Here is a 9,040-nt window from a genome sequence, read left to right as displayed (position 1 = left end):
TTTTTCAGTCACAGTGGCAGAACAGTTGACCAAAACACACATTAAAAACACCCAGCCTCTTGGTAATTGGAACTGCAGAACCCACGCTTGTCTCAGCTTACTCAAATACGAATGTGTCCCTGAGTCTCAGGCACACCCACCCTACCTATGCATCTGTGACTGTGACATCAGAGTATGGAGTTCAGACAAAAATCTCATGTGATCTCAGGATTCATTCTAGAAGATTAAGCTGGGACCCAGATTATCATGTATAGAAAAATCTGTGCCATGGAGGTGGTCAAACAGTATTTTGGAGGGAGACCATCCATGAATATGCACAGAGGTTATCCACATTTGCCCTAGAAACAAACTGATCCTTTTCAAACAGTAGTTATGGAGTTCAGAGGATAGAAAAGGGCCGACACTGTGTATGACTTGGTGGATGTGGACATTCTGATTCTGCAACGTCCATTCTAGCTGCAGGTGGGCAATTTTCCCCAGTTAAGCCAGAGACCAACTGTCCCCACCTCCAAACCAGAGACAGCCCAACACTATTCTCCATGTTCCCTGTGCTTTCAAATCGGTCTGTCACTTACTAGGAGGTGACGTCTGCCTCCACTCCTCTACTGAAAGGAAGAAGGGAGAACTGACAGGATTTGGCAACTGAGCTTCAAAGGTGAGGGCTAAGCAGGAACTAAAATTGATGGGTAATTTCTAATTATGCTTTCCCTCTGTGGGGTGCTACCAGAAAGACAGTGAATCTAAAAAGAAGACTGGGTCTGGGACATGGGAATTGAGCTCAACTCTGCCCTCTAAATGCCTATGGAAAGAACTCACTCAGAAGAGAGCACCAGGAGAGAGCCACGGGAGAGATCAGGGATGCTGGGGACAGAAAAAGATATGAGGGTAAAAGCAGGATATGAAAACAGAGCAGGAATGGTAAGGGGACGGTGGATGTGGAAGGGGGCCATCAGATTCTTCTGAAGGGCTATAGAAAGCAGGAATGTTTCCTCTGTGAACCCCAGAGAAAAGGAAGTTAGCAAAAAGCCCCAAGAGGGCCAGTGGGAAAAGGGAGATGATGCTTGGGCCCAGCCCACACAACCCAGGGCATCATGGTAAGCCTGAGCACAAGCTTCCTGGCTCAGATGCACAAAGCTCCTGGCCCACACTACCCCCAGAGAGAGGTCCACCACAGAAAACCATGGATCCTTTTCTTATCCTGCACTAAAATTGGGCAGCTCCCAATCCATTCCCCATCCTCCTCCCACATGTACCTTCCCAGAGAGGAGGCAGAGCACAGGATGTGAGAGGTATTTTAATTTGAAAGTGATGTGAACTGAGGGGGAAGCAATAACAAAAGCAGGGGCAGAGAGGAATCCCTGGTTAAAGAAAAAGCAGAGGGAATGAGCTTGGCTGCTTCTCCTGGGTTCCGGTTGTTTGCCTTGTACAAAGATGCTGAGTTCTGTCAAGCTGAGCAGGGGCAGGACCTCCACTGGACCACGGACAGCCAAAGCCCTCCCAGCAAGCTGGGATTGTGGGCAATGGGCGTGCTGAACCTATCACTCATTCCCAAAGTCCTGGAACTTGTAATGGAGTGAGTGCATGATTGCTGAAAGAGACAGGCAGAACCCAGCCCTTCAGACACATGGACACAGGAGATTGCCCCCTGATGACACTTCCCCCATGCCTTGGGGGAAGCACCAGTCCTACAAACTGACCCCTCTCTAGACCCAGTTAAAAGAGAATGACTCCCTCAACTACCACTGGAATTCAACATGGAAATATCTTCTATATGGGAACAAAATGTACCAGTAGTGCTTAAACACCGGGACATAGCAGTAGCATCCTGAAACATGTTAAAAATAAACAAGTAGGCAAAAAAGCACTGGGCAACAAACACCAAACAAACCACACCACCCAACTCTTAAAAAATAAAGGAGGTTTCTATAAAGGTCCTGAGAGAATGAGACATCTGGGACTCAAGGGCAGAGCACATGGTGTTCAGACAACGCACTGCTCTGTGTACACATTTGATGTCTGCCCCAGCAGTCAAGGCACAGAAGGCTCCTGGGCCAGCCACAGGCAGTCCCTCCTTGTGGTGCTGCCTGTATCTGAAGTCCCATCCCACCCCAGGCATCTGCACCAGGAGACAACCTAGGTCTGCCTCTGCCCCAATCTAGGGCTCCTCATACCTATTTGTTCTTTGATGATCTGTATTTCTTCCAGGAGTGCCGCACACTAGTCCAGCAGACAACAGAGAAAAAGAAATGAGAATAATATTCTGATCCCCTCCCTCTTCATTTTCCCACTCCCCCCCTCCCCCCTGCCATACTTATGTTCCCCATATCCCAAAGACCCATAGCAACATGGTCAGTTTCCATTTCCTCAAAGCCCTCCATCCAGCTAGGTCAGGCATTTCTAAGAACCAGAGAATGCATTACCCGAGGACAGTTCTGTTCTGCAAATAGTTGCCATGGCCCTTTTGGAACCAGGTGAGGCACAGGGGGAACTGGGAGAGGCACAGGTGGATCCTGATTGTCTGAAAGAGCAGAAAATCCAGCCCACTGTCCAGTGGAAGTGGAAGGGCCCTGCTGGGTCTAAAGTGAGGCAGCAAGTCCCTCTGCAGGCAGCAAGTTGCACCTGCTCTCCCCCGAGGCTCCACCCCTCTCTCAAGGCCAGTCTTCCCTGCTCCACAGTGATAGCCCCACGTGGCACTGTGCAGCCCTAGCACTGGGGCTCTGGGTTGGACATTGGCAGAGAGGCACTCACAGCCATTTCCTGGGAGGGGCCCTGTGGCTGAACAGGACCCAAAAGAAAAGGCTGTATTCCTCTGAAAGTCTACTTCTAGAATTCTTTTGAACACTGCTACAAAGTATCCCCACCACATAAACCCCATGCAGGAAACAAGTGCCCAGGGAAAATTCTGTTCATACTCTTTCTAGCAGAGTACTTCCTGCAGAGGCAAGGAAGCCTTGGAGCAAGGATGGGCCCCTGGAAGTGACAGAGCCTGCCCTTCTCTCTTGCAATCAAACCCACCCCACAACACTCACCAGAGGGGACAGGGCCTCTGGGCATGAGGCCTCCATGGAACAGATCAAAGGGCTGGGAGATTCCTGGAGGTTGGGGCACTCTGATGTTGGGATCACAACTTCCCAATTCTCCATAATTCGTGTATAGGCAAGGTTTTCCTGGCCTGTGAACTGGAAGCTAACACAGAAATGTTTCACTGAGTCAGAGAGTGAACCTGATGAGTGTGATTATGTGTGCACAGGGGCTGGGGTGAGGTGGGGAACAATGGTGAAGTCCCAAGCTTGGCTCATCTCATCAGCACTGTCTCGCTCACTCAGCCCTATGCCTGAAGAAAGGGCTGAGCCATGGGGAAGCTCTGGGCAGCGGGTGGGGAGGGATATTGAGAAAGCTCAGGATCCAAGGTAGAAGAACTGGGAAGGAGGAATCAGGAGGCAAATGGGACTGAACACCCACACTGCACAGCCCAGACTGGATAGGGCCAACTGACCAAGTAGTCGATGTCCCGCCCTGCTTTCCATCCCAGCCTCTGTCAGGTGAGAAGCAGGAAAGGCACAGAAAATAGCCAACAAACCTGCCTCTACTTTGTAGTACAACCCCCAATTTGGCATCTCAGTGGCTGTGGGCTCCCAAGGACAAACCCTGGCTAAGCAGCAGCAGGAGCATGGACAAAGAAATAGGGGCTAGGAGAAGGAGGAGGGCAAACTCACTTGGGCCTGTGTGACTGCAACTCTATTTGCGTCATCATCTTCATTGGCTTCAGGCTGGAACTCCCAAGTTGTCTGTGGCATATCTGGTATAGATCTCCTTTTGGGGCCACTGTGCATGGGCCATTGGGGTTCCAAGGGCAGCAAACAAAATCTCTTGGATCTCCCAACACTGGAGACTGGGGGGAAGGTGACTGCTTCCAGGGGCTCTTCCCTGAGTCTCTGCCCCCATGAAGGTAAGGTTCTATCCATGGTAACCTTTGAGCCACTCCCAAAGGATTTCATCTCCTGGATGGTCTTAATCCTAGGAGTTGCCCTGGGCAGGCTGCCTGCGGCAGCAGCACTTGCAGCTCCTGGGTAGCTGGGCTTGCTGCCTCCCTTGCCCCAAAGCAGGCTTTGCATTTTGTTGCAGGCGCTGGCTTCCACCTCTAAGAAGGCCTGCCTGTTCATGGCTGGGGTGAGTCTGGGGGGAGTGGTTGTCCGCAGAGAGCCCGGCACATTAAGGAAATTCTCTGTGCTGTGGACACTCATGCTTCTAGCTGGATCTCCGGGTTCCCTGGGGCTGCAGGACCTGGCCTGGTCTCCTCCTCTGGGGCAAATGCTCACCCTCGTCAGCGGTATCTCACTGAACTCATCTGAAGACTCGGGGTTGGAAGAGGGCTGCTGGGCGTCCGCACTGCCCATCCTCCTGCTTTTGGTGCCTGTTTGGGGCTTCTCCCACACCAGGCCCGCCCTAGGCCCACTGGGATGTTGAAGTCGGGCAGCAGAGCCCTGCGTCGTTTTGAATGAATTTGGGGTCAGGGCTCCTCTCCTGCTGGGGCAAGCCTCTGCGTAGGCCCAAATGCCGGACAGTTCAGTGATCCAGCTTTCCTGGGATCCGTATCTTCTGCTGCTCCGGACTTCCTGGATGGTCAGCTGTTTCATGATGTCTGCAGACTTCACAGGGAGGTGGGGCACAAAGTCAAGAGCATCCCCCTTCTTGTCTGCTGGAGAGCCAGGACTCGCTTCACAGTCCCAATGCACAGATCCTCCTGACTGCATGTCCTCCTCCTCCTTCACGAGCTCACATCCCTGGACTGGGAGTCCTCGCTTACCCTCTGGGTTCCAAGGTGACCAGAACTCAAGGCCGAGGCCCCGTTCCTGTGGAGTTCCAGGACCTGCATTGCAGACACCGGTGGGCTTCCCTCTCTCCGAGTAAAGATCGTGTCCTGGAAGGGAGGCCTCAGCAGTGGACCCCATTTTACCACGCCTGGTGGAGGGGAGACGTCCGCCCCTGTTAGAGCGCAAGCACTTAGACCCTCGGAACGCCATCACCACAGGTGAAACAAGGGCCCAGCAAACCCTGAGGGCCTTCCTGTGCCTGTTATAACTGCCTCGCAGCCTTCTGATTGGTTAGCCCTAGCCAACCACTGTGCCCCTTGTTGGGTCCACCCTCCGGGTCCTTCCTGATAAACGTGAGAGCGCTTAGATTGCCACAAAGCCCACAGTTCTACTGGCTCCGGAAAGGTCCTTTCCAGCAGTAGTCTGGTTCTCGGTGCACTGCAACTACTGCTTCCTGTTCTGCCACCTGTGGCAGGGAGCTTTCCTATGAGAGCACTGCCTCTGAGCCTCGGTTTCCAATCTGTATAACAGGAAAATAATATTACCTGGCTCAGGGGCCAATGAGGATTCAAAGTAATTGTGGATGTGAAGCATAAAGTACAGAAAGGATTAGCAAATCCCTGTTCCCAGCAAGACCTCCAGCTCAATAGAATGTGGGAAAGGAGGTCCATAGTCAGTGATCTGTTGTCCTTGTACTTTTTCCCAACAAGGGCAGGAGAATGGGAAGTTGGATGGGCAATCCCTAGAGGATCACTCAGAACTGCTGGGGGACAGCAGGCATTCAAAGCAGCATGTAAAGTGTTCCCTAGGCACTTCATTGGCAGTCTGTTGTCTGCCCACCTCTGGCAGATCCTATCCGATTCCCACAGTGAGTTCATGCAAAGTAGTGATGATCCCTAGACTCAGTGAACATCCCAGGAGATGCTGAACATCGCTGATCTTGAAGATAGAAATTAAATCCAAAAATCAATGTTCACATACCAGGTTTACTTCAACGAAAGAACTACCATTCCATGGTGGAAGCCTTTGGGAACAAAAGATGTTTTTTACGTCCCCTGGGGTGTAGGTGGAGCAGAGCCTTTGGGGAGAGTAATTTGACAGAATGAGCAGAACGCAAATCCTAGGAATTTCACTGTGTGCAGGCACTCTTCTAAGCACTGTAGATAAATATTAACTCATCCTCACGACAGTCCTAGGTTTAGGTCACCCTTATTGCCACCATTCTAAGGCAAGAAAAATAGAGAAGTTCAGCAAGGGCTGAGCACATCATCTGCAGAAAAGCTAGTATGTGTAGTGCACAAAGACACACAAGGAATCGAGTGAAGGGAATAGTGTTGGAATGCTCTGGATTCCCACTGCTCAGGGGATGCAGGAATGTACTGTGAACTATGCATCCAGGAGATGAGAATGAGCAAGTCCAGACACACAAGGCTCTCTTAATATATTCAAAAAACAATCTAAGTGCTGCATATGCTAAGTGCATGGATTTAGGTACACATTCATAAATTTGAAAACCCCAAACAGTCCTCGGTATCCTGTGAGAACACCAACAGCTGCGAGTAAAAGTATGCATTGAGGGGCCAGAATGGACACAAAAGAAAGCCCTACCAGTGGTGGTGGGGAGCAAATTTTCCATCATATGTTCCTCCATTGGTTTCTGGAAGGCCCTAGAATGCTAGAATTTTCCTCTCTTGCCACACAACTCCTACTCCAGCAGCACTCAATTAATTTCACACCCGCCTGCCTCCAATTCCCACTCACATTCACCTGTCTTTGCTTGCCTCACCCTCGTATATCCTATTCTGACTGATCTCCAATGAGGCCTGGAGAATGAGAATGCCTCCTCACTGGCAGATGTCAGAGGCCTGATGTCTCTGGATCTACACCTGAGATGGCTGCCTGGCAGGGGAAGGTTCCACCGCAGGGTCGACTGGGCCTTCTGCATGTCTGCAGTCACCCATTCAGTTCTACTCGCACAATTGCTGTTGTATCTGGAAAGCCCCTACTCCCACTCCCCAGAATAATATAGGAAGACTAGCTGGACTATTCAAAGGATGCCAGCAGGGACTACAAAAGATCCTGCCAAGTGATCTGTCTCCAGCGCGTGTCTTGAAACACTAATTAATATATTAAACTAAAAGCATAGCAAAAGATAAGTAACAGGAAGGAAACAGGGAGGAAGGAAGAGAGGGAAACTGAAGTACTTAGCACCAAATTAGAGTCATTTATATCCCATGATTTTATAATTATGTCAAAATGAATACTAATTAGCATATAACTGAAAAGCCTGTCATTTAGATTCTTAATCACTTATGTTACTTCATCTTTATAATTTTCAAACTTCTATATCATAAATTATTGTCCAGTAAAATTAACTTGCTTCAAATTTCAGTACCAAGACTTTTAACACATGGATAGTTTCTTGTAGTAACCACCACGATGAAGACTCTCAGCAGTTCCACCATCACAAAAGCCTCCCTCATTCTGACCCTGCATCTTCAAACCATCTCACTTATACTGATGCTCTGACGACCAGTGATCTGCTGTCTATCCCTGTAATTTTTCCTTTTGAGAATGCTCGACAAACATAAGTATGCAGTATGTAACCTTTTTGTACAACCTTCTCTCCCTGAGCAATAATGCCCTTGCAATTCACCCTGTTATTGAATGTATCAGTAGTTTCTTCCTTTATATTGTTAAATAGTGTCCTGTTGTAGGGATACATGGCATTTATTTCTTCATCTGGTGGTTGCTTTTGGTTTTCTTGTGATTATGAATAAAGTTCCCGCCAACATTCACGATCAAGTTTTTGTATGAAGAGGTGTCTTGGTCAAGCCTTGAGGAGTGAGACTGCTAGGTTCTATGACAAAATGTGTGTTAAATTTATAAGAAGTTGCAGGTGTTTTCCAGAGAGGATGTGCCATTTGATTCTCTCCATCAAAATATGTGAGTTCCTGTTTTTTTTATTTTCAACATAATCATCACGTGGTACTGAGAGTACAATGTGGTTTTTAGTTTGCATTTTCCTAGTGGAAATGATGTTGAATATCTTCCCCCCCCCCTTTTTTTTTGGTACCAGAAATTGAACTCAGGGTCACTCAAACCAGTAATTCACATCTCCAGCCCTATTTTGCATTTCTTTAGAGACAGGGTCTCACTGAATTGCTTAGCAACAGGCTGTTGCTGAGGCTGACTTTGAACTCGCAATCCTCCTGCCTCAGCATCCAGAGCCACTGGAATTAGAGGCACGTGCTGCCACTACTGGCTCAAATACCTTTTAATGTGCTTATTTACCATCAGTATATCCTCTTTGTTGATGGTCTAATAAATGTCCTTGCTCAATATTTTATTGTGTAGCTTTTTTTTTCTCATTGAAGAACTGGAAAGTTCTTTATATATTCTACATATTCTGGGTATAGTTTTTATTTATACATATCTTCCCCCATGTTGTGTTTATCTTTCCATTGTCTTAGCAGAGTCTCTCTGAGAGAAACAGTTTTTAATTTAGTGGAAATCCAATTTAATAATTTTTGTTAGGGTTTGTACAGAACAGTTACTATTTCTACAAATTCACCTAAACTCAAGCCACAATAACCTTTCTCCTACATTTTATTCTTAAAATGTCTATATTTTTACCTTCTGCATTTTTACCATTGATACATTATAAGTCACAGTTTTGTAGTTTTTCTGAAGTTCAATGTTTTTCTTCCTCTGTTTTTGCTTCTTTCTTTTTGAATATATGGATACCCAAATATTGTGCTGCCATTTAGGAAAGACTTTACTTTCTGCATTGAATGTATTTGTCAACATTTCAAAACCTCAACAGAGAAGCTGGTTCCAGTGGGTCATACCTGTAATCCCAATGGCTAGGGAGGATGAGGCACTAGGATTACAAGTTCAAAGCCAGTCTTAGTAAGGCCATATGCAGCTTATTGACATCCTGTCTCAAAATAAGAAAAAGAAGGGCAGGCTTAGTGGTCAGGCACCTCTTGGTTCAATCACTGGTACCAAAACCAAAACAAAGCAAACAAATCTAAGCCGGCATAAGCAAATCAGTGTTATTGGTGAAGCAGGTAGTTCTGAGGAACTATAGAGAAACATCCGAAATCAAGGGAAAATGATCACAATCATCCTTCTAACAAATCTAGAAAAAAATGATCACAATCATCATTCTCAGAAATCTAGAAAATGGTCGAGGTTTACAGCAACTAAGCCAATGCAGAACC

General features: G+C 47.6%; 1 protein-coding gene across 1 annotated transcript; it reads right to left on the bottom strand.

Annotated features, from left to right (window-relative positions):
* Positions 1 to 3,689: 3,689 nt before the first annotated feature.
* LOC143638535 (uncharacterized protein CXorf49-like) lies at positions 3,690 to 5,024 on the bottom strand. The gene has a single exon (XM_077106440.1). It carries the CDS (start codon positions 5,022 to 5,024, stop codon positions 3,690 to 3,692), a length of 1,335 nt encoding a protein of 444 aa, XP_076962555.1.
* Between the last annotated feature and the right edge of the window lie 4,016 nt (positions 5,025 to 9,040).

The sequence above is a fragment of the Callospermophilus lateralis genome, chromosome X (genome assembly GCF_048772815.1).
Source record: "Callospermophilus lateralis isolate mCalLat2 chromosome X, mCalLat2.hap1, whole genome shotgun sequence".
Taxonomy (NCBI): Eukaryota; Metazoa; Chordata; class Mammalia; order Rodentia; family Sciuridae; genus Callospermophilus; species Callospermophilus lateralis.
The sequence above is the reverse complement of the archived record's forward strand: the minus strand, read 5'-3'. Positions and strand labels throughout refer to the sequence as shown.

Bases quoted from the DNA above. Each gene is read 5' to 3' on its own strand.
- LOC143638535 (XM_077106440.1), bottom strand. From the start codon at position 5,024: ATGGCGTTCCGAGGGTCTAAGTGCTTGCGCTCTAACAGGGGCGGACGT.